Genomic DNA, 26,420 nt, shown 5'->3' with positions numbered 1-26,420 from the left:
AGGAGTTCGATTCGCTGTTGCTCCCCCAAATTTCAATTGGAAATGCAAATTCTACGGCATTTGAAATCCTAATTGCCATCATGGATTTGTTTCGTAGGTTTGAGTTTCACAAAACTCAAATTCAATTATTGGACGTATGAACATTTAATTTAACATAATAGCTCCATTTTTTTTTTTCATTTGTTTACCATGAATCGTTAATTTCAACATAAACTGGAGAGAGAGAGAGAGAGAGAGAGAGAGAGAGAGAGAGCGTAGACCTTATGGTTCTTCATTTCGTAGCCTTTGGCTGAGACAATGACTCAAAGCCTCTGAGGATAGTGATTGTGCAGATCAGTTTTGAGGAAGGACTGAACGGAATCGAAAAACCCTACGCAAGGAATTTTACGTCACAAAGTTGTAATGTGCAAGGAATTGAGTTTCAAAGAGGCGAGGATTTCGAAGGGAGACAGGAGGCCGGCAGTTTCTCAAATACCGACCAACAATGGTCAGTTTTTTATCTCTGGATATTTTGCCCAACCCTAATATCCAGAGATAAAAAAGTCTCCATGTCACATTTGCTAGCTAGGAATAGGAATTGGGAATCAGCTTTGTTGTGCTTATTCCTACTGAATATTACTAGATCTTGTGATTTTATTTTATTTTTTTATTTTTTTTATTTTTTACATATCCACGCAAGGGAAGGGGAAGATGGATTCGAACTAGTGACCTCCACTTCATGAGGCATGGTCCACTGCTGATTGAACTACCCCTTAAAACTAGATTTTGTGATTTAAAAATCAGAAATAATCAAAATTATGAATGTCTAAGGGTTATATATATTAGTTAATAGGGGAAAATTCACTTTACACCCTTGAAGTTTGAGGTGTTTTTCAATTTGAACCCCAATGTTTAAAAATTTGCAATGTACTCCCCTAATGTTTCAAAAAATTTCAATTAACACCCTCATTTACTAATTGCCGTCTAAATACATAGAAATTGCTGGCATAGGAGCAAGTGAGAGGCATTGGCTCATTTTCTTTTTCACTCCAACACCCACACAACACCCACAAGGGGTTCAAAAGGGGTTGACGAGAAAAAAATCAAAACAAGTGCTGAGTTTTAATGAGGGCAATTACGTCATTTTACTAGTTAGGTTGGGTGCAAAATTGGAAGATGCATCATAAAAATCCCACGTGAGATACACGTGATGTCATTTCCGTCTACTTAGATGGCAATTAGTAACAAAGGGTGTTAATTGCAAATTTTTGAAACATTATGAGGTACATTATAAATTTTTAAATATTAGGGTTCAAATTGATAAACACATCAAACTTCAAGGAGGTAAAGTAAATTTTTCCCTAGTTAATATAAAAATTTAAGTCACAAATTTAATTAATATATATATGGGTAGAATGAGAAAAAAATATAAATATAAATTTACTGATAAGTCTATGATTTATAATATTATCTTATATTATGTTCTATATTTGTTGTATTTAATTACAGAAATATTTTTTAATGTTATAACTAAATTACATATTATTTTCAACTAAACAAAAATATAGAATTTAACTTTAAAAAGTATATAAAAGTTGTATATATCAATATTTTAAGATACATCATTAATACGTCCCCAATGAGTAGCTCAATCGGCTGGGGATCACGCCTCATGATATTGTGGTCACTAATTCGAATCTCTCTTCTTCTCTCCTTGTATGACTCGTAATCTTGTATGCATCATTCTCTTCGAATTCCCGTACTTCTCAATAACAAAACAACTTGATACCAAAGTAGAAATGACTTGCAACCCATTACAACATGACTATGAATAGTATATCTGAAGTTCATAGCACCAACTTGAGATAAATTAATCTTCACAAACTCTTGATTTATTTGCATAAATTTACTCTCCATGAATTTTTTTTCTTCCAAAAATGATTAATTACTTCTTGCCCACTAAAAATTAGATTTGCCTACGGACAAATTTGTTTAGAAAAACTTGATAGAAAATTTTCATTACCAAAAAAATCAACAAAATTAATTTTCTCAAGACTCATTTGAGATGCCTCACTCTTTTGACTTTCTTCTAACATAATTAAAGTGAATATCATTATCTTCCATAATTTTTATAGTATCAACTGAAAAATTTACCTCCAATAGATCATCTTTGTTAGGATAGATGTCGTAAATCGGTAGGAAGTCTCCATCTACTAAAAAAATCACTCAACAAATTCATTTTCTTCCTCCACATGAAATAGATTTTGGCAGATAGGTTTAAGACTTGCTAGCTTTAGTCAAGGCAGCAAGCAGCTAGTCTAGTGCTCCTTCCGTTGAAATCTCACCTCTAGCTGTTTATCACTTGCTACCTCTCATTGCATTCAGACACATCGTCAATGATTGCATGTCTTCCTTCATGTTTTCCTCTGCTTACCATAGCAGGAAAGTAGCTGGTTTTTGATACTAATTGATGCTAAGTGAGTATAGTAGGTGGCAAAATTAACAATTACAAGAATCACAACTCTTCGATATAAATCAAGATCGAAAACTCAATGATTTGACTGGAAAATAGAAGGAAACTCAATCTTAGGGTGTTTCTTACTGAAAGCTGATGAAAATACAACATAACTTGCGGTTTAAGTATCCTTATTTGGTTTATATAGTAAACAAGTTGTGAACTTACTAAAAAAATAAAAGTAAAATGAAAAGCTGCGTTCTCGTTCAAACGCCAACGTCTCCTCCTGACTTTTTCATGAAATCAAACACAACTTGGTCCACATCAAATATTAATTAATGATTAAATCAACAATTTTTTATTGGCTTAAGGTTTTAAGATAGCTTGTGATTTAAAATGATATTAAAGAAAATGTCTTTAATTTGAATCCACACACGAAAGAGTGTTAAAATATTAATTAAATGAGTAAATCAACTATTTTCTATTAACTTAAGTTTTAGAAATAAGTTGTAATTCATTTTATTTTTCAGCCAAAAAATTGCAAATCTTGATGAAAAGGTCTAAAATGACACTTAATAAAAGTTGCAATTATATAAATTATTCAAGCCAAAAGGTCAATTACAGAGCAGTACCCAAGATTATATATATATATATATATATATTAATTGTACAACTTTCTTGGCTGCTCGAACTCAAAATTCAAAGAATCCGAATAGCAAAGCGAAGCTGCCCGAGTGAACAAGTGATAATCATGATTTCTCCCAGCAATGGACATGGATATAACAGTAGCAAAACCAAATTCTAGAGAGTAGGGAGCTGGACCGGGTTCAGTTGACTTTGCCGGCTTCTTTACACCAGCATCGGTTTGCTATTAATTGCTTATTTATTTATTTATTTATATAATAAATATACTATATGTTTGTCGTAGTGGGAGGAGGAACAGTCCTGCTACTATTACTAACCACTACAAGTATTTCAGTTCTTCTCTGTTCCTGGCAGACATTAATGTTCTGTCACAGAAAACCGCTTCATCATCATCTTCGATCATTTATATCACGTTAAAGCAAAGAAATGCGAACTTCCCCCCAGATGTCCTGGCCTTCTTCTTTTATCTTGTCGTATTCGTATTGATATTGATATTGATATTTCCATTTCCATTTTCATTTTCACCGGAGGAACTGAGAGGGAGAGGGGGAGAGAGAGAAAGAGAATACACGTGAATGTCCCTTTCTCTCCAACCCTAGCTATTCTCAGTTCCTTGCTGTTTCTTACTGATATATATGGGACTCCCCCAAGATATAAATAGGTGTACCTGGTACTAGCTAGTATTGCCACTGCTAGGACTGCGCCTGCCCATAATATATACACTTGTGGAGAGCTAATTAATTAGTCGGCGATCGATCAGATAATATGTTCATGGCATCATTCAATTCTTCCAATCATGATCTACAAGAAGAAGAGGACCCCAGCTCAGATCTGCAATACCACGGCCACCAGCTTATTCCCGAACCATCTCGAGGGGGTTTTACCTCAGCACTGCCAAATGCAATCCACATGCGCCAATTACTCATTCGTTGCGCTGAGCTCATATCTAGGTCCGATTTATCCGCTGCTCACCGCCTCGTATCCATTTTGTCCAGTAGCTCGTCCCCTTATGGGGACTCCACCGAGAGGTTGGTCCACCAGTTTGGAAAAGCCCTCTCCCTCCGCCTCAATAATTGCTGCGTAGGTGCTACTGGTGCCAGTAGTAGTAGTACTGCGACCATGGCCACCATCACCACCGGTGCAGCATCAGCACCCACGATGAGGATGATGATGATGATTCCTCCTGCGCCGGTTACTGCTGCTACTACAGCTAACAATAATATTATTATGAATGCCGACACAGAGCCTGCAGCAGAGAAGGCTCTTCAGTCATGCTATCTATCGTTAAACCAAATAACCCCATTCGTGAGGTTCAGCCATCTGACAGCCAACCAAGCCATCTTGGAAGCCATAGACGAAGGGCAGCAGGCCATCCACATCCTTGACTTTGACATCATGCACGGCCTGCAATGGCCTCCGCTGATGCAGGCGCTTGCCGAGCGCTCCTACCCTCCTCCCATGCTTCGCATTACTGCCACAGGCCACGATCTAGACATCCTCCATCGAACTGGCGATCGCCTTCTGACCTTCGCTCAGTCCCTCGGCCTCAGATTCCAGTTCCATCCGCTTCTCCTCCTCGGCAACGACTACGACCACGACCCATGGCCTGTTATTCCTCCCGCGCTTGCCCTCCTCCCTGATGAAGCCCTTGCCGTCAACTGCGTGCTTTATCTACACAAGCTCCTTAAGGACGACACCCGTTCCCTACGCCTCTTCCTCCATAAAATCAAGGCCTTGAATCCCAAGGTGGTTACCATCGCCGAGAGAGAGGCCAACCACAACCACCCTCTCTTCTTGCAGAGATTCGTGGAGGCCTTGGACCACTATACGGCCGTCTTCGACTCCCTGGAGGCCACGTTGCCCCCCAACAGCAGGGAGAGGCTCAGTGTGGAGCAAGTTTGGTTCGGAAGAGAGATCATGGACATCGTGGCAGCAGAGGGAAACAGAAGAAGAGAACGCCACGAAAGGTACGAGTCGTGGGAGGTGATGCTTCGGAGCTCAGGCTTTTCCAATGTTCCCTTGAGCCCCTTTGCCCTCTCACAGGCCAAACTCCTCCTCAGGCTCCACTATCCTTCTGAGGGTTACCAGCTCCAGATTCGCAACGATTCTTTATTCCTCGGTTGGCGGAATCGAGCTCTTTTCTCAGTATCTTCCTGGCACTGAAGTCTATAGCTAGCTAGCTCTTGATCAATCCCGTAATTCCCAACCCAATAAACATCCAGGAATGAAGGCCTTCTTCTACATATCTCTCGCTTTGATCTTTTGCTTCCATCATTAAATTAATCTTCACCCACATATATATATAATCAACAAACAAGCAATGTCAGTTAAAAGTGCGGTGCCTAATATAGCTGCTATATATAACCCATCCCAAATCTAAGTTTCCTCTCTCTCTCTCTCTCTCTCTCTCTCCCCTTACTAGCTAGCCTTGGTCGGTAAACTTGCATGGGCATTTGGGCGCCTTGTTAATCTCTACTTTGCATGAAAATAAACAGATCATAACGAAATTAACAGCTAGCCTTCCATCACCTTAGTTCGATCGCTTCACCATATATGCTTCAATTCTGAGGTTGGTTCTTTCTTGGGTACTGAAACTGATGAATCTTGTATGTTATAGTTGTCTTTGAAATATCGTTTGCTTTTGTCGCCTTTAAATCTCTTTAATTGTATCTTTCTATATGATCTTTTTGGGCTTTAATTAATTATTTCTGTAACCAATTCCTCTTAGGCTTTTTGGAAGACAATTATTGCTAAGTGGCGTATATTTAATTCTCTATATATACTATATTCAATTTCAAGCACTATCTTCCTCTAGAGGGTTGTTTGTCTCTTTGTATCGGTGTGCTGGCTTAATTTTCTTCTTGGACTTGATATTCTAATAAAGCTTCGCTTGGTTGGGGCTATTTATTATTTATCATATATATATATATATATATATATATATGCACTATCTTCTTCTCCTCTCTTAATAAAATAAGCGCAACAAGAAAAAGTGTCTTTGCCGATAATCCCACTCTTGTTCCCCAAAATTCCATTGTCTACTTCAATATATATTTGTGTGCTTTCAAGAATTAGGGATATGCATGAGGGTTCTTGTTTTTAGCACCATGTATCATTAATTTAGTACCCGCATATACCTGTTTCTGTCTATTAATGTTGCACCAGTTATTTCCTAATTTCTGCCTTCTGTCCCCTCAACAAAACCATCAAAGTTCTCAAAATGTAGGTTTTCATGCTCAGCTTGCCTCCTCTAGGACCATCTTGAAAACCCCTCCTGCTGCTAGCTAGGGATCTCTCGTGTCCTGTGTTTTTCCAAGGACCACTTATGTCTTACTCTTGTCTCTTTTACTATTAAATGCCTTCTTAAACCTACCCCCTCCTCCGCCTTCTCATTTCTTATTATGTAGAGATCGATTATCTAGGTTTTTGATAGGAGTTGATGGAAGCCTAGCTCGTAGTAAAGATGCTTGTTGGTCGTCATTTTTTTTAACAACTTGTTTAACGTTGTTGTGTCTCTATATATGTATGCGTACACTTAACAAAGGCAACGAGGGCAGAAAAAGAAAAAAGAAAAAAAAAAAAGAAAAAAAAAAAAAGAAAAAAGAAAAATGCTAGCTAGCTAGCGTCATGACCTATATATTGGCACAACGCTAGTATACTGAAGAGGGGAGTAGAGATGTGCATATGCCACAATAAGCTTTTAGGTTCTACTTTGGTAGCTGACACTGATAAGATGGTTACAAGGCAGAGCGTCACTCACAAAGCTTAGCTTAGCTTAGCTTGCGTGTTGGGAGTAATATGACTGATCAGGCTAGGGTTGGTGCACGCATGTCATTGACAGACATCCATCCATCTCCCCATCTGATACAGACGTAACCTTTTGGCCAACGTGTTTGTTTGTAAGAAACCCAGTTGCTTTTGGTCACTTACATGGAATTGATGCTCTCTCTCTCTCTCCTGCACATGAAATAATTGCAATGATAGATTGATATGTGGAAGTGGTCTATTAAATTTGGATCATAATTAGTCTTGCCACTTTTTTAATTGAATGACGGTAAAGCATCTAAAGCAGGCTAATGTTTATTTGCTGCGATAAGAAAGTGATCTATTTAATGATCCGCATATATGCGTGGGTTGCGTGTGGTTCATATATAGAAATATCTCAAAAACTTATTTAATCAAGTGTTGTTCAAACTCTCCTAGCCTCCGATAAGTGAGACAGCGGCAGCATTTAAAACTCAAACCCAACTCCAACTACCTATTTCTCACCATCACTTCGTACAAAATCCCAAGCATACTATACTGTTGCTTGCTTGATGGCTAACATCTGCGAAATTTGTGTGAATTACGACTTTTATCCGACAGAAGACAGCTGGATGAGTAAAGAAGGAATTTTTCATCATGACAAGCTTAAAAGAAATCGAAATTGTTAGATCCTCCTCTGAGTGTGGGGGTGGCAGGCTCCTACTCGACTCATATTTTTGTAACGTGTTGTTCATTCATGGAGTACAATGCTAGCTACTTTTAAGGGGCCGGGTGAGAAGGTGGTGTGGAGTGGCATGGGTACAAAATATTATTTGGAGGACGGAAGAGGCAGGCAATGGAGGAATATTTTATATTTTCCTAATGTTGGTGTTTAATTATTCGAGTTTGTCTGGCGTGACTCTTCAATTAAGTTGTGAAAAATTGATATATATATATATATAATGGACAAATGGTGCTTCCTGCTTGGGATTCGCAATTGCAGAGATATAATTGTCACCTGCATCAGCGAGAGCTCAAGAGAGATGCATATATCGATGGTGGTGGCTGTGGGTTGTGAATAAAATGAGCGATCGAAAATGAGGTATATGATTGAAGAGGGACAGCACAAACGTAATTATAAGAAATGAACAGGGCACTCCAGCGATTGGATTCTCGTAGTATCACAAGATTTTTAAATATTATTTTAAGAAAAATATTACACTTAATTTTGTTAGTTCCATTTCATCGTATCTATTATTTTGAGAAATGTATCATTTCTCTTATTTTAACGTTTCTGCGTGGATAAGGCATAGGGATAGGAGTGGGGGTATATACTATATAGGTGTAGGTGGAGTTGTAACTTGTAGGGGTTGGATGGGGCCGTGCCCAACAAGTAAAATGAAAAGCAGTCAGGATGTGGATGGATGGGGAGAGACGAGAGACGAGTGTTTATTTTTGGCCGATCGTACATTCGTACTATTTCGCCCATCCATCAGAGCCAGTGCATTGTCCAACCCCCAAATAATTTAGGCTAGTGCGTGTGTGGCGCCTGTGCATGAATTTGGAATAATGACGGTCTCATAGTAATTTCCTTTGCAAGTCGCAGCATTTTGGGATGTTCAATATTGCTACAGAAACATCTCATTTGCTGTGTTTGATATATCAAGAGATTTCAACATATTCGGGTCTCATATCAAACTGCAATTTGCGGACTAATCCTTACAGTTTGCCCCCCCTCTTTCTGGCATGACACAGTCTTGCTCTACACCGCAGCTGCTGACCTTATGTCAAACCCAATCACTGCCAATAAGAAATGCAAAGGCATCCAAATCCTGTCATAGTAATTATTTCAATATTATATGTCGGAAAGACTGTAAACAGGCTCCACTAAAAAGGGCCAAATTTCGGAACCAACTAATTTAAAATTGTTAACTCATTAAACCGCCATTTCAAACAATTTCGCACTCAAACCCCAAGTTGAACTTCAATTTGCAGATTTAAAAGAACGTTCCAGAAATAATTGGATTATATTTGATTTTCCGACGCACATTCAAATATTGTACAAATATAAGCCTTTGCTTATTATTCGCTCTTTTGAGTTTTTTGAGGTTGTGACCGAGGCCATTTATTGAAGTACCTGTAATGTAATCTTCTTCAATTTTTTTTTTTTTTTTTTTGGGTAATCTATTATCACAAAGAAACAATTCATCATTTTACATCCAATCAGAGGATATCAGAAGGCCAAACATACAGGAAGAAATATGTGCAACACTGCAAAGTGCTAATTAAATGTTTATACACCATTTCATTATTAACTTCCTTATTCATCAACAATAACATGGCTCACCTGCGTTTATATTTGTGTTCCTTTCTCAAATTCTTTTACCAAGTACGTTCCTTCTTACTGGAATCATTCCCATGTAAGGAATTATTATACAATCTACGCTCAACAAAAAAACGTTCTTTTCCCAGGTATATCCGTATATAGTCCAAACAGCCCAACTCTTGCTTTCATATGTCACCCCTCATCTCAATACTAGTCCCCGTTATTCATCCACAGCTCCAATCATATAAATATTACAAGGGGAACTCCTTCTGAAGAACATCAAGATTTCGGGAATCACAGGCTTCGAGCATGTCATTCCTAGAAGCACAGCTGCAAAGCAGAAAAAAGATAAAAGGATGGGAAAGACATGGTTGAAACACATAAAGGCCACAAAAAGTGTTCTTTAGAAGCACAGCTGCAAAGCAGAAAAAAAGATAAAAAGATGGGAAAGCCGTTGTTGAAACACATAAGGGCCACAAAAAAGTGTTCTTTGTCAACTATCATACCTTAAAGAAATTCTCAAATATTGCCATGCATTGTCTGCCTTTGGATTCATAGCAAGTGCCCGGACATAGTAACGAACGGACTCCTCGTACATGCCCTAGATGACAAAGTGTAAAAATCACTGCTTCCATGGGAATGATGCCCTTAAACCAACTCAACTGAATTCAACAAAAGCTTTAATCTCCACATATTAAAGTTGGTTATATGAATCCATTTCCAAAGCACAATGCCTTGGGTAAACAACCATACCACAGTAAGCATCTAGCTTTTAAATTTTGAAATAGCTATTGCTTTTAGACAAGGGTTATAAATCCCAAGAAGATATTTAAAAAAATAAAGGACCATCCAGGGAAAGAGAATAGAAATATACAAAACTAAAATTAAATAATAAGTTAAAACTATTGAAAGTTCATAAATAAAATACCTAATTTAAGACCTGCTTTTCAGAATATAGATAATCTAACAACATATGACATAGCTTAGTTAGTAGATAAACTCTATATTTCACATAAACCTTTTGAGTTCACTGCATGAATGTGGTAGCGGAGAAATTCCACAGGTCGATTATCAACTATTATTCATAGAATAAGTTTTAAACGAAGTTGCTTCCCTAAAATTGGGGGGCTGCAAAAACGTGTCAATAAGTTTTACAAGTTCCCCTAATGAATCGCTTTCATACTAAAAGGATCCGTGTAGGCATGTCAAAATACTGCTCTATAGAATTCAGCATTCAATTATGACGTTAATTCTAGCAAAAGAGATTAGGGCAGATTCAGACAGGATGGCATCTTTCACTCTCTGCCCATTAAATGCAGTATCAAAAACAGTGTTTCCCTCATGTGCATGCTTTGTTATGTCTCAATTTTGTATGGCAACAACTAAATTATGAAAAGATTTTGCTACATACATACAGGGCTTTTATCCTAGGGGTAAACAACCCAAAAAATAGTTCTTGAATTATCCTACTACACTTGAATTCGTTGTACAGATTATTCTTTCTATCTTCTTTACATATCCACAAAAGCAATAACAAGTACCAAAAGCTTTTTAAGAATCTAAATAGCCATAATTCCACTGAGCTGCAGTCCTACAGCGTGCAGGACTTGATAATTTAGTTTATGTAAATTAACGTGATAAGTATGTGTTTATGGCTAGCTTAATGTTTTACAAGAAACTAGTTTGTGGAAAATATCAAAGTGTAATCCATTAATTTACATATAAAAGGAAAATATCAATTTAAACAATGCGGTGATGAAATATTAATTGTTATCCATACCTAGCAGCTGGTTGCTATTATTTATTAGTTTGATTCAATTCAAAAGAAACAAAAAAAAAAAAAAAAAATCATTTTATTAATGCCTATTGATACAAAACGATCATTGCTAGTTTTTGGACATGCACTGGTTCATTATGCTCCCAGAGGTTCTCAGGCTTAGCATGCTTTTACAAACAAATCATTAAAACTCTACTTTCTGAGCATTTTAATACCAGAAATACATTTTAAAAGACCAAAAAAAAAAAAAAAGCCAAAGATGACAATGTGATGGAACAACCAAGCATAGAAACAAACCTGGTTAGCATAACTGATGCCCATATTTGCCCATGCACGAACATAATTAGGTTTCAAATCTAATGCCTGGAAACCAGAGACAACAAAAAGATAGTAATTTTATGTTTAGTAACTATAGTTTTCCAGAAAAGATACAAAGAAAATAAAATCATACAATGAACTAAACTAAGATAGACATGAGATGAATAAAAAAACAATGACATAAGGAAATACATTAAACATTATGGTTTCCAAAGAACATAAAAGTTTTTGAACCATCAACTGCCCCTGATGGCCAGCAATGTCATAACATCGAATACATGAAAATGGAAAAGAAGTCCAAATTAAAGCACAAAAATCATTCGCACTCCAATAGGTGTTATAAAAATAATACAAGGCAAGATAGATGACCATGCAGAATAATATCTAAAACCAGCAGCTCAACATTCCAAGTGATGAACTTCCTTTTGACCTTTAGACATAACTCCAGATTAAAGAACAAAAATATCCATAAAAAATCTGCACAAACCCTGCAACACAACTTCTAGACCAACACTACCACATGATAATCATAAGTTACCAAACAAAGCATAACACTCCAACAATTCTCCAAGGCCTCGAGCCTATAAGTTATGTTCAAATGATGATTTCTCCCCCTATAAAAAGGGGATAGAGGAACAACTGATGGGTCATACTCAAGAATGAATGGGAGAGCATTAGAACAAGGCAGCAGGTCAAGAACTAGGCAGAGGCTGATCGGGTTCAATAAAGCAATCGTTAGGGACTCTATATTCTATGGTTAGCGATTGGGGCAGATTAAGCTCTCAAAATAAGCTTCAAGCTAGAAAAAGGTAGAAGTTCCATTTTCTGAATGAATATGGAAGCAGCTACGTGAGAGGTTTGATCTGCCCTGGGTAAGGAGAAATTGGGGTAGCACTACAGAGGAAAACCATCCTTTACAGGGAAAACTCTTTCCTGTCCTTAATCTGTAAAATCACACTATCTGCAGCAGTGTATTGAATTTGGAGGGAGAGAAACACTTGAACATTTCAACACAGGCAAAGGGATCCATCTAATGTTTTTGAAGATATAGTGTTTTATGTAAGGAGTACCATTAATATGCTCCAAAGCCATTAAGAAGACTCAATGAAACGTCTGGCTTCAAAGAGCTTGGAAGTTTTCTGCAAACATTTAATTAACTTTTGTTCTCTCTTGTATTAGTTGGCTTAGAGTTTTCCACTTGGGCCCAGATTCTCTGCCAACTGGTTCACTAGGTGCCAAGACCATATCCCCACTTCCCCAGTGGCCAAAAAGATTGGAACAGAATAGAGGGTGAGATCGTGGGTTGAACCCATGTAAACTACGAATAGAACAAAAAGGTGTCTCAAGCCACAACTACCAAACTATTGTCCACCTTTAATTTTATATCATATTCACATCACATCTTCTGTCTAAGATCATAATTACCAGCCCCAAATGTTCATAACAATGTAGAAATAGCCTAGTTGAACCTAAGACACTTTCGGAACGATTAAAAAGGTCACCAACAAGGGATTAACTTGATGGGATAATTACATAAAAATTACCTTTTGATAAGCCAATATTGCATCACCACTCTGAACACTGTTTGCTTGTGTAGCACCAAGCTTGTTCCAAAGAGAGTAATCATGTGGCTTGAGTTTCAAAGCTGTCTGAAAAGATTCAATGGCTTTGTCATACTCTCTTGATAAATTGTACAAGACACCTAGTACTATATGCACATCAGCATCGTCTGGTGACATTTGAGCAGCTTCATTGAATAATCTAGCAACCTGCACACCACAAAAAGATCTTTGATGTGCACCCCAGAAGAGAAGCCCTAAATAAAAACCTCAGAGGATATAATTAAAACATATAACATGTGACCCCAGCCAAAAAGTGTCCACATAAATGGATCTTCCAGAGTCACAAACAGTTAAGCTTGTACGTATAAAGGCCTAACAAGTATAAAAACCCACAACCAAGCTCAAAACTTAAGATCGTTCTCTAAAAGCTGCAACATCGACATCATTGATGCTGCCCTTCATTTTTTTAAGATAAGTTTTCAATTGAACCATGGAGCCACCAAATGGTCAGCATTGAACATTAGGAGCTTACCGACATGAGTCATGCTCCATCCCTGCCTTGCTCCCTCCCAACATATGTGTATTAAGTTATGTGATTATTAAATATAATACTGAGTTAAAGTTCAAACAAGAATATTTTGTTTACTAAATGGGTACCTTAAATGTCTCAACATGCCAAACAATTCTAATTGACTAGATAATGATTTTGCTGGTCCTGATTGGTTGGCTGCAACCCACATTACAATCAATAGACACTCAACAAGTACAACTAGGGACACACTTAGTACCAGTCAAGGACAATGTGGACAAATACATCTGAGAGCACTCAAAGGAAAAAATATTGAAATCCTACCCTCGGGGAGGACTCAATGAAATCACAAGGCATCTTTTCAATACAATTTCCATCAAACTTAAACACTCCATTTGGAATTGCCTTGCTTTCCATTACGCAGCTTCGCTTAAGGCATCTCATAGGCCCCAGCTGGACAGAGACGGAAACATGGGGGGTCTAAATGGTGCATGCTCTCTTTTTAGGGGAGAAAAACAGGGCAATAAGTGGGGTACTTAGCCATGTCTGACATGTGAAGAGTGGTGTTTCTGTCTTACAGACAGAGCTTAATGTGGGCTGCGTGTATGCGAAGTGTTGTGTTTTGCATGTAATGGGTAAAGCAAGTTTAATAGTGTCTGTGTGTGTGCACGGGCGCTATGCTAGTGAGAAGTGTTCATAGTCGGGTGTCTTTCTCGTGGGGCATAGCTGGTTAGGTCTATGTAGATAAAAATTAGAATCAGCCAGGAATATGCGCTTAAGAGAAAAATTACTATCTTTCTATCAAGATTGCTCCCGCACTAAGTGGAGTGGAATTCAATGTTAATTCAGGGTTTCTGTCTTCCATTTCTTTGTAGACTCATCAATTGATATCAAAGTCAATAGCGACCAAGAAGGAAAAGACTGGGAAGCTACAAGCTGACTGGCATGAGGTGCACCAAAGAATTCACTGCCTAGAAGTAGCAGCAAGGGCAAAAACCCGGGCTACCACTGAGAGGTTGTAGAGGGTAGATGACGCCCTGAAAGAGACTCAAGAAATCCCCATGGATTCCGGCAGTCATCTTGAGAGACCACCCATCATTTCAGCAGAAAAAAGGACTTCTTCATGCACTATTACCAAAGGTGAGGGAGAACCAAACCGTTTTGCACCCCTCTGATATGTTAAGATGGACTTCTAGCATTACTTCAGTTCTAAGCCGAAGAAGTGGCTCGACCAGGCAGCCCAACTCTTCAAATGCCAAAATACTCCATCCTAACCAAGAGTTGCCTCAGCATCCTTTCGCAATCGGTGCACTGGGAAGAGGGGTTGGTCTTGACCAGGAAAAATTTTAATAAATAATTGTTAGCCAGATTTGGCCCAACTATTACGAAAATTTTGATGAGACATTATCCGAAATCAAACAGTAAGGAACCATCAGAGAATTCGAGCAGCATTTTGAAAGGGTCAACTAATTGAGTGGTTGACTGGCCTCAGAAGGCGATTGTCGGTACCTAATTGGAAGATCTTGAAGAGGAAATAGCCATTGAGGTTCATATACTTGGTCCAAAAACCTTGCGGGAAACAATGCGATGGCCCGAATAATGGATGAACACCTCTTTTCTCCAAGGGAACCTCCATGGCCTACCATCCTGAATATGGCATCAACCATCACACTTTGTCAACCATTAGGCAAGTGCTTCTCAATAAAGAAAATCTCATGGGAAGAGATGCAATGAAGACGGGAAAAAAAATTTTGTTTCAATTCCAATAAAATATTCAATTCCAGGCCATTCAGCAATTATTCCTTATTGAATGTCCATTTGTGGTCTCTGAAGACTCTGATTCAGTGGAAATACTTGCATTTTGAAAGATGCAACATGGGAAGACGTGGATCAGCTCTCCAACGATAGCACAAATTTGAAACTTGATGACAAGGTTCATCTAGATGGGTGGCAACTGATAGTTTGCTTGATAGTTATTGTAGGCATGTGTGACGCGTGAAGAGTGGTGTTTGCATCTTGCTTGTAGTACTAAACATGGGATGCGTATGTGAGAAGTGTAGTGTCTTGCACGTAATGGGCAAAGTGAGTTTAACGTCTGTGTGTTCACTGTGCTAGTGGGAAGTGTTCACAGTTAGGTGTCTTTGTCATGAGTGTACTGGTGTGGGTCTATATACATAAAAAAGAGTCTTACAAGTGTATGGGCATAGGAGAAATAGTGCTATCTTTGCACTGAGGTTCTCCTGCCATAGGTGGAGTTGAATTCAGTATTAATCCAGTGCTTATGCCTACCATTTTTCTGTGGGTTCATCAGCATCCATACTTATTAAGATAAGATGCACCTCCCTTTAACCCATTTACCCCCGCAACAGGTAATACCATGAGAAAACAACTAAAGAAAATATAATATCTATAGTGTGGAGTTGTATATATTTCTGTCAACATATCTGTAGTGAGTACTACTGTGACCTTCTATTTCACAATACATCATTAAAGCTGCCATATAAACTTACTCGTCTCTTCTTGCATCACCCCACATCTTTTCTTTCACTACAAACTTCCTGAATTTCTTCCACAAAAAGGCATTTCAATGCAAAAATAGTAAATTATATTGTATCATCCTGTGAATTTTGCCATGTAAGGGGTTTGAAATTCCCCCACAAAAACAGTTTTTAATGCATATGCTGCTACAGATGATAAAAACAGCTGAAACAGGTAAACACACACACACACACACAACCACACAGATTAGAAATTAAGATTTCCCCACAAAATAGTTTCTAAGTCTATCTTACCACAAAGGATAACATCTGTGAGGAAAAAACACACACTAAAACACTTACATCGGCATAATATAAAGAATCAGATAGCTCTGGAGGAGCAAGTGTCCCATACTTCGGGTGATGACGTAACCATCCATATAAATATTTCAATGCAGCTGCTTGCTCAAGTTCTGCATAGTTGAAAAAATTATCAATTCTTTTGGTATTCCATCGTAATTTGATAGTTTCAAGTACTTTTCCCCACAACACCAAAAATTATAAAGTTCCTAACACTAAATTCCAAGAGACTTATCAATAATAAAGTGCAGCAAGCAACCACCGACCATTTGTGTGACTCACGCCAAGGGAAAGAAGCACTTCCAGATTTGTTGGATCTGCCTCCTGCGCACGCATCATGGCTGCTATAGCCTGCATAAATCTAAGTTAAGCTTTATACACATTATTCTACAGAGTAAAACTCAAGTGGTCAGACTTCATAAATAGACAAGATTGAACAACACACTAAATGCACAAAACTACTCAAACGGAAACCAAATTAAGACACAACTCCTCAATTTATATCATTTCCAGCAAACAAATGTATTCAAAAGATAGTCATGAGTCCCAGTTGATCAGGAAATCAAGTGCCAAAATAGAGAAAAACACAAATTTTAAGTTCATACAGGCCTTTCTAACAGCCACTCTTTCTTTGTCTCTTTTTCTTCTATTTTCTTCAATTGAATGAGACCCCATTTTATGCTCTATAGGAAAGATATATTAATAGTACTGTTATCTTTATTTTTTTTTTCTGTTTTTATTTGTTTCTCTTTTTACGGGAGGGACAGATGAAAGGGAAAGTTGGAAATTAGGAGATGCACAATCTATATTTAAAAAGTTTATATCTGTATTGATCAAATATTTCGTAGTTTAGAGATGTTAATATTGCTTCTCAAAGTTGACGTTTGATATTCTTGTGTTCCACAAAAAGGTACAAACATCTTTGTGCTGGTAAAGAAACTATAAAAGATATGCTCTGAATGGGCCATGCAGTAATATGTACTCTGAGAAGCTTGTACAGCAGTCTAATAGAGCAACAAAGTCCAACTATATCATATTGTTAGATAAATATGCAAACATATAGTAACTGAACAATTCAAGATTGAGAAATCAAATAACCTGTTGATCATCGTCATTCTCTGCATGTGCTATTCCAAGTAACCTCCAACCTTCAGCATTGTCAGGGTTTTTCAAAACTTCAGCCTCTAATGCAAGCACTGCTTCACTCAGAAGACCTTTGCGGAACAGCTCTTGGCCTTCTTTTAAGGGATTGGGGTGACCGACATAAGGATTCATATCGGAGAAGACATATAATCCCCTTGAAGTGTCTGACCGCTGCTTGGCAGCTACTTGCTCATTTAGGTACCTATATTTTTAATGGCAAAATGGATTTTTCATTATGACGAACTTATGTGCTAAAAGAGACCCATCCTTTGGGCCTACATAAAAAAAGGGATAAGATCACTTGCACCATTTTCGACAATGACAAGATTAATTACAAGTGAATGCAAATTATGTAGAAACAAACAACAAGAAAGCAAAATATGGAGCCAGTTAAGCAGATATATGGTTATGATAACCTTGAAAAAAATAAGGGCAAAGGGAAAAAGTAACAAGTCTATTACTTGAATATAAAATCAATACATTTGTAGTTATTAATAAAAAAAGAAAGAAAAAAAACAAAAAACAAAAACAAAACATAGAGTAATTCAACTCAACATGATTCATAAAATAGTAAAATCCACTCCTTATTAGTCAAACATAATCAGTATCTTCCCTTTCTTTAGCAACAACAATATAAAATACAACACCCAAGTACAGAGAAGAATGTGTTATCATTGTTCAACATTATATTTCTTCCAGGAGGTCAACTAGACTTACTCATCATAAGCATTCGCCCAATTATCAGCAGAATTCTCCCCCAAAACCCCTTCACCAACCTGATGCTCAAATTCTTCTGCCCAATCATGGACATGCAACTTAGAGAATTCATTGACCCACTGATCATCAACCGGCCCATGTCGCTCAGCTTGCATAGCAAACTCATTCGCCCATTGATCCGGACCATGAGAAAGCTGAAAGCACTAGAATCAGGTAACAGAGACTGGAGGCAAACTGAATCCTTAATAAGATAATTTAATATATGAACATAGACATAATCACACACATATTTTAGAAGTCCATGTAACAAGACCTATGTCGCGTTTGTGTACATCCCCTAAGATAGGCAGTGCCCTTTGTAGCACTCACAAATAAATTGTGCTGCCTAGATTAAATTGTGCTGCCTAGAATGTCCCAAATTTACTTCCAATTTTATTTATAACATGTTAGGACAATTGTCTTTTATCCAAACGAAAAGAACAATTTAAGATACAACTCAAATGGTCATTTATAGCAGATATGAATGAATAAATCTTATGCATTTCTCAAAATTTACCCTTTTAAAGTGCACTATAATTTTAGGATTTCTTCTTACCATTTCAAAAGTGGGAAAAGAGGTTGATGTACAGTTTCACTAAGTATGAAATCATTTTCCTGTCTCCATGCATCAGAATATGATTGTTAAATATATCATTGAATTTGTTATTTACGAACATGACTGTCATATATATTTTGGTTTCACAATTGTTGATTCTGAAATTTTGCAAGAGTAAATTTTATATGCATGCCATATATCAATTGTATATGTATATCCTTCTATCCTTCTAATTTTTAATGTCATATGTTGCCTTCTTTCTCAAAGCTAAATTATAAATACCATACAAGATAACTGCAACTATAAGTTGAACTATAACCAAGAAGTTTTATCATTTAAAAATCTATGATTGCTATATATAATTTTAAAATTCAGAACTTGTAGATGTATAGATTTGTGTGTGCGTGCGCACAGATATACAAGTACAGTACATGTTTACATGCATGTACAGGTATGCATATAGATACAATACAGAGAAACATGTGTGAATGTGTACTCTGAATGTATACAAGTACATGCACATCACTGATGTTACATGTAAGTTGACTGCATCGACCAAATTTATGCTTGACTCATCACATACAAATTCATCAGCCCAAGCAGGACTCCTGTTGTATTGTTGTTGGTATTCTGCGGCCCAATCCCCAGTTGCAGGTAATGCACTCTCCTTGACTTGATTATCATCAATAATAAGTTCACCACGACTCATCTTTGACACAAACTGAAGAAACTTTGAGTTCTGTATGCCACAAATTGACGTAGATAATTGAATACTTGCAAGAAAACAAAGCCAAAAGTATGAACAACAAAAAAGCAAACGAGCATGTGAGATATATCAATGATAACTAGGCTTAGGACCTTTTGACGCATTACATGGATTTGGACCAACCATTTGAGTGCTATCATTGCTCTATGTCTTAACCATAAATCAAATTTATTATCATCCTCCTAACAAAGAGGATGTCTACATGTTTTTGTACCCAGTACATTATAGCAACCTTAATCATCTGCAGTGTTGGTAGAGAGAAAAATACCATGCACACATTAGTCTGCCTGGATATTTTTTGACTGGCCAAAACTTAAAAAAGGGGCCACCCACATGTAGAAGGGACAGTCCCAAAGCCGGCAGCTGTGCCCTAACTCAGAGGGAAGGAGTAATTTTTTTATTATTATTAAGAAAGAGAAATATTTCCACAAAAAAAAAAAACACGAGGCTTATAAGTTTTAAACTTACGAGTTTGCAGAACATGTCAGATTTTGACACATGATTAGGAATTAAGTTCTACTTTAATATATAGCAAATCAAAACTTTCCCCTTCTAAAGTTGCATCTTCTTTTCCGTCAGTCACATTTCAATTCATGACATCATATATATCATATATATATATATATATATATATATATATAATAGCTGAATCACTCTTTAGAGGTAATCTAGAATTGCGACATGTGGCGTGAACCCATTTTTTTAAAGGCTAAACCGGTTTTCTAAGGCATAATTTTTTAACCGGTTTTTTTAAGAGTGAACTGGTCATTAAATTAGCTTATTAAGAGCATTTAATTATATTTCAATAATTTTCCTTATATGTGATTTTATTAAGTTCAAAATTTTAATGTACAATATTATTTTCTCATAATTTATTACTCTCCAAAACTATATAAAGACAACATTTAAAATTTAAAAACATACTCCATTAACTACCCATAATCGGCTAAATTTTCATTAATAAAAACAAAAAACAAAAAATTGGTGCTATTTTTTAAAAAAATCGTAGTATATATATATATTTTGATATATATAGTATATATAGTATATACATATCGTAGAATATAGTATATATAAAAAACCATATGTAGGATTTTTTTTTTTTTTTTTTTTTTTTAACAATATATAGGATTTGGTGCTAGGAAATTGGAAACGGATTACCAAATGCATGAAGAGGATCACAATCCATATCTGATTTTTTTCGAATGTTCAAAATTATATGCGTTTGATTTGTATTGAAATATTATAGATATCACACTAAAAATATTAAATATTCCTGCTAATTTTCTATATTATAATCCATGTATTCTTCTTACTATTTTTTTTTTTTTTTTTACTTTTCATTTTAAATCATATATGCTTATGCGAACAAAAGATTTAAACATGTTTTAATGTATATGAATTAAAGTAAAATAAAGGCTCTTATGTTTTACGGGATTTTTTGTTTTGTTTATGTGATTTAGATTTAGTCAATTTTCGACCATTTTTTAAAGTGTTTTTATGCTTTTTTTTTTTTTTTTTTGGAGGGGGGAATCTTTCATATTTATTCTTTGAAAAACGATCAAGAGCATAAAACTCTTACATCAGAGAGCTTAAAGCTCTAATAAATCATTGCCAAAGTTATGAGATTACAACATCATAGAGACAAACATAAAAATCTTACAATCAAGTCTTATCTATGACTTCAACATTCACTAACTCATGTCCAAACTTCAGTTATAGCATAGATCTGTTCCAGGCAGACTCAATCTAATACATACGTAGCCCATATTCCCAACTTTTATTTTCTCGACCATGGGAGTAAAACCCTCACACCAAAACTAATCCTACTCAACACAAAGGCCAAGATAAAAGAAAGTGTTTTTATGCTTTTGAAAGCAAAACAAGGCGAACATTTATTTGATTAATAAGCATAAATCAAACATAAATACTTCCAAAACACCAAAGAAATATTAAGCATTGCACCTTATGTGAGGATTGATTTAATTGTGTTAAAGGTTTAGTGAAAGATTTTGTTTTATTTTGTATTCATAAAAAAATATTTTGTTTAGCTTGCTTTGTATTTTTTCAGAATGTTTAGAATTATATGAATTTTAATTTGCATTGAAATATAATAGGTATCACACCAATAATATTAGAAACTAATGCTTTGATAATCAAAATCTACATGTTTTCTTCTTGATATTATTTTCATTTTAAACTACACGCATGAGAACAAATATTTTGACATTTTTTTTAATTTATATGGAATAAATTAAAATTTAGAGTCTTATTTTTTTAATTCATTTGAATGGTTTTATGGAATTTATTTTTTCATTTTTATGATTTACTTGAATATTTTTTGGAATTTTTTGCTTTTGAAAGCAAAATAAGACACCAATGTATTTGATTCGTGCCTAGAAAAGGAATATAAACGCTTTCAAAACATGAAAGAGATAATTAAGCATTAAACATGACGTGAAATGATTTATTTGATTGCATTAAATATTGAGTGAAAGATTTTGTTTTATTTTGTATTTATAAAAAATTGTTATTTTGCTATGTATTATTTTTTAAATGTTCAGAATTATATGAGTTTTATTTGCATTGAAATATAATAGGTATCACAAAAATATTATCACAAATTTCTTCTAATTTTCTATTAATGTTTTAATAATCATAATTCAAATTTCCTTCTTGCTATTTTTTTTTTTATTTATACTTCTTTTTGTTATAAATTACACATATGGGAACAAATATTTTAACATGTTTTAATTCGTATGGATTAAATTAAATAAAATTAAGTGTCTTATGATAGTAATATTTTTTTGTGATTTATACATTCATGCAATGTTTTGTGTAACTTTGTGTCACTATGTTCAGTAATATACTTACCGGTGTATAAATTTAAATGTTTTTTTAATTAAATATGTGAGATATATTTTCATACGTTTTTTTTTTAACCTATAATGAAAGAACAATAAAGATGCATTTAAATTTTAAAATTAAATTATAATGAAGAATCTAGTAAGGCATAGAGCATAGAACATATGCTGTAGTACATGAACGATAAAAAAATACAACAGTATTATTTACAGATACAAAATAGCATATCCTTTATAATCCAGAAATCCTCCAAGCTAAGATAGCTTCCTGAAATGGTAAGCACCCATTTGGCAGCAGTAACAAAAACTGTTTACCACTATTGAAATAGGGGGAAAAGGAAAGAAGAAGCATTTCATGGAGCATTTCTGAAAATACTGAAAGTGAGTCATTTAAAAGAAAAATGAAAAGCAGATTAATGTACTTTCAAAATTGTGGACAAATAAACAGTCAAAATAGTCCAAAAGCAATGAGTAATTAAGAGTATTTAATCCTTTTCATTCCCAGAGCAGTTTTCCAGAGATCAATTCCATCCTGATTGCAACAGCCAAATGGCTCTAACAGTTTCTCTTCCTTGAAGTTGTTACTAGTATGATGGTTACAAAATGTGCATGTGAGTCATCCACTTGAACAACCTTTAATCCAAAGGTCATTTATGTGACACTCCATAATCATCCAAACCCCAAAAACACACATGCACATAATGTCAAAAATTTATGTGAAATATTAATATCATGATACAGCATATAAACCTGAAATTTAGGGTCATCATTTTGAGCTAACGTATTTGCAAGCATGCGAGTCTGCTCCATAGCTAAGTTTGAGATATTTGCACCTCTCATTTGATCAACCAACGTCAACTGAGACTGCACCAGTAATTCAAAAAGAGATATCAATAAAATGTCTTACAATATATACATCGAAGTAGAAAGAAACAATCCTTTGTCATTAGCTCAAAAAATATTTCCCAATGCGATATCTTGGGATACATACAATGAATTTTCAATTTGAAGATATTGCACACTCGGTCATCTTAGTTTGCTAGAAATTCTTTGGCAAAAAGAATACTTTTTATTTTTTTATTTATTTATTTTATTTTATATATATATATATATATATATATATATATATATATATATATATTTTTTTTTATGGATAGTTTAGTATTAAGGCATTGTGTCAGCACAAGTGCTGTTATATTGAGAAATTTAAATTACGGTATGGTGCTCAACTGGTCCTCATAAACCTTTAACTAGGGTCTTACTGAACTTTTGACTAGTTGCATGGGTGCTTAAACAGCAGTTGTACTTTGTTCAGGGTATGAAAATACCTGGGTACTAAATGTTTTTCTTTTTTTTTTTAGGATAACAAGGAACCCCTCTAAGGCAGGGTCACTTCGTGTACCCACTCCTGTCAAATAAACCTCGGATCTGTGTAAGGCACCCCCTCCACACAGATCTGGTAGGCGGACTGGCCCCAAGGAATTATTTGCACTCAAGGAAATTAGAACCTTAGATATGATGGAATGCCACCAAGATCAAGGTCCTTACCACTTGTGCCAACCCCTTGGGGTTATAGGTACTAAATGTAAATGTAAATACTTTCTTACCTTCTCAAATTCCGAGGCCCAACCATTAGCACCATGTTGTTGTTCATATGAGTGAGCCCAAGCATCACCATCACCATGTTCCATTCTCTGTTGGTTAAATTCAGCTACCCATCCATCTGCTGCAGGAGGACCAGGTTTCAGGATACCTTGAGACTCATTCCAATAATCCTCTAGCTCTCTATATCTCCCTGGCAGAGGCCCCTTAGCCTGAGCATTTCCATCAATATCTAAAGAACATAAAAGCGCATTTACCTGGAAAAATAAAAATCAGCCAGATAAGTTTATATCTACAGAAGGAATTGAGCAACAAAGAAAGTCATGATAGGGAGCAAACAATTCTAGCATATGTTCCTGATGCAGATCCCACAATATCATTTGAAAAATTAAATTAATGACTGAGACCAAGACGTATTTGCCTTTAAATCCTTTAAAAATTATTAACAACAATTCTATATTCCAGTCCACCATGAAGAGGCTCTCAAACTTTCAAGAGAAAATTTTTGAAAATAAAACAAATGGCTAAAAAATTAATGGTAATATGATAAAATCAGGCTCTCAATCCCAGATAGTTAGACATGCACCAGAAAATTAAGCTCATTGGTACTTGGCTCGTTCCACAAAAGGTCATTTCAGAGGAAGGATGAAGAAAATCACCAACAAAATTATGAAATGCCTGGTAGAGTGAGGTAAAACCATTAAAGTTCCAAACCTGTGCATTTATAAAATCTTCACTTTTATCTGCAAAAAAGTGTCGGGCCATTATGCTGCTACGGTCGCGTATGCATTGTTTGTCACCTTCAGACAACCCTAATATTGGAAGTGGAGTAGGGCGAAATGGAACCCCTCCACGGCTACTATCAACAAAGGAGTGCAAAAAGCTTGACAATACTCTTTGAGGCGGCCCTGCAGTACAGAGAGGAGGAAAGCAATTTGATAAAACTCACAAGAACATTTTCCTCTATTTTCTGTGCTGCAGATCACTGCTATAGGGGAACAGCATTATGAATCCGTTTTCAAAACTAATTGGGCATCTTTTAAGCTTTCTTCTAACAGGAGGTATGTCTATAGTTGTAACCAACTTAACACATCAGTTATTTATCCTGCAAGGAGCACCCCCGTATTGCCAAAAAAAAAAACACAATCCTTATTCATCTATGTTCTGAGAAATACCATTGTTACATCTCAAATGTACTACTCCGCATTGGTCCATAAGAACCAAAATAAACAACAACAAAAATTCTTCTTGCATCCACAACAACCAAATCCAAGTAACTAGCACCTCAAGAACAGTTTATGGCAGAACCACCAGAACTTTTAAAGACAAAACTCTTCTTGTAGTCATTCAATCTTTCGAAGGTCCATTCCTCCTAGGTTCTCCTAGGACATCATTTGTAGCTTCTCTAATACAACTATTCATAGCCCTCCAAACCAGTGGTTTCTGCATCTATATTTTATATTCCTTCTCCAGTAATATAACATATTATGCGCTATAGACCACTAACTTCTCTTCATCCATCAATTCATTCAATATCTTTAGGAAAAAAAAAAAAAAATAACTGTTACAAGACCACCACAGACAAAGAAATCAAAACCTAATTTAATAAAGGACAAGTGCAACATTCATGTCCAAGATTAGCTCAGAAATAAGTAAGCACCGAAATTACCATCCAAAATTGGCTGTTGAGGCTGAGTAATAGCTGCCCTATCATATACATGGTCCAATTGAGGGATGTGGCTTTGACTTTCCCTACCTAGAGGACCCTGTATCTCATCCCATGCGGCTGCAAGTTCACCCTGGGCTGCAGAGCGGAAACCGCGAAGAAATTCTGAGCCCTGACCACATATAAAACAATTACGACAAGAGCAACTCCCAAGTTATCCACCAAGGAAAGTTCGAAAACTAGAGAAGAACAACAACCTGGGAGTTGGGATCCACAAACGGCTGATCAAGAGCTCCCAAATGGTCATTGGCCTCTGGGTAAAAATGCCTCTCGGAACTAGAGGGTATAGATGTGGGAATCTCCTTTATCTTTTCCTGCATCAATATGGTCCAAATATCGAATGAATTAAAACTACGTAAACAACGTTTTCGTGCAATCATTTGGTTATTTGACCAAAACGAGGAATATTGGCCATAGTTCTACTTCTACGTAAGCATAACAACAACAAAAAGAAGATAAATAAGTAAAAAGGGAGGAGAAAAGCTCGTTCAAATTTTACAAATCAACTCTTCCTTGACACAAAAAAAAATTGCAATGAAAGAACACGCACCTCTATCTTAGAAGAAGAGCCAACAAGAGCGTTGGCTAGAGCACCAAGAGGATTGGACGAAGAAGAAGAGCCGGGAACGGCACAAGCAGCTCCACCCGTGACAAGCTCACGCATCGCCATAATAATCTCTTTGCTTCAATTATCAACTCTTTTATCTCGATAAAGTTGGGGGCTTCTTCCTCTGATCCCCGCTCTCCGTGGCGGTGGTCCTCTCTGTGCTTTGTTTTCTATTTCATATATTTGGAGTATTTACAAATTACAAGGTTATTTGTAATTCAATGAATC

General features: G+C 36.0%; 2 protein-coding genes across 2 annotated transcripts; one reads left to right on the top strand and one right to left on the bottom strand.

Annotated features, from left to right (window-relative positions):
• Window positions 1-3,510: 3,510 nt before the first annotated feature.
• Window positions 3,511-5,902, top strand: LOC132176246 (scarecrow-like protein 18). Its single transcript, XM_059588397.1, has one exon. The coding sequence runs from the start codon at window positions 3,845-3,847 to the stop codon at window positions 5,240-5,242; it is 1,398 nt and encodes a 465-aa protein (XP_059444380.1). The 5' UTR covers window positions 3,511-3,844; the 3' UTR covers window positions 5,243-5,902.
• A 3,200-nt stretch (window positions 5,903-9,102) lies between these two features.
• LOC132173519 (peroxisome biogenesis protein 5) lies at window positions 9,103-26,417 on the bottom strand. Its single transcript, XM_059585034.1, has 15 exons — window positions 26,136-26,417; window positions 25,783-25,899; window positions 25,529-25,697; window positions 24,574-24,767; window positions 23,865-24,116; window positions 23,008-23,121; window positions 19,211-19,366; window positions 18,033-18,226; window positions 17,271-17,517; window positions 16,439-16,523; window positions 16,176-16,285; window positions 12,789-13,013; window positions 11,224-11,289; window positions 9,656-9,750; window positions 9,103-9,479 (listed from the first exon to the last, which is right to left on the bottom strand). Exons 1-15 carry the CDS (start codon window positions 26,253-26,255, stop codon window positions 9,401-9,403), a joined length of 2,223 nt encoding a protein of 740 aa, XP_059441017.1. The 5' UTR covers window positions 26,256-26,417; the 3' UTR covers window positions 9,103-9,400.
• Window positions 26,418-26,420: the final 3 nt, after the last annotated feature.

This window comes from Corylus avellana, chromosome ca3 (genome assembly GCF_901000735.1).
Source record: "Corylus avellana chromosome ca3, CavTom2PMs-1.0".
Lineage (NCBI taxonomy): Eukaryota > Viridiplantae > Streptophyta > Magnoliopsida > Fagales > Betulaceae > Corylus > Corylus avellana.
Note: the sequence above shows the minus strand (reverse complement) of the source record. Positions and strands in the feature narration are given on the sequence as shown.

Coding starts and splice junctions, on each gene's coding strand:
- LOC132173519 (XM_059585034.1), bottom strand. CDS start 26,255: ATGGCGATGCGTGAGCTTGTCACGGGTGGAGCTGCTTGTGCCGTTCCC. Junction 24,117..24,573: donor AAGATTTTATAAATGCACAG/GTTTGGAACTTT, acceptor TTATTTTTCCAG/GTAAATGCGCTTTTATGTTC. Junction 23,122..23,864: donor GGGCCTCGGAATTTGAGAAG/GTAAGAAAGTAT, acceptor TTACTGGTGCAG/TCTCAGTTGACGTTGGTTGA.
- LOC132176246 (XM_059588397.1), top strand. CDS start 3,845: ATGTTCATGGCATCATTCAATTCTTCCAATCATGATCTACAAGAAGAA.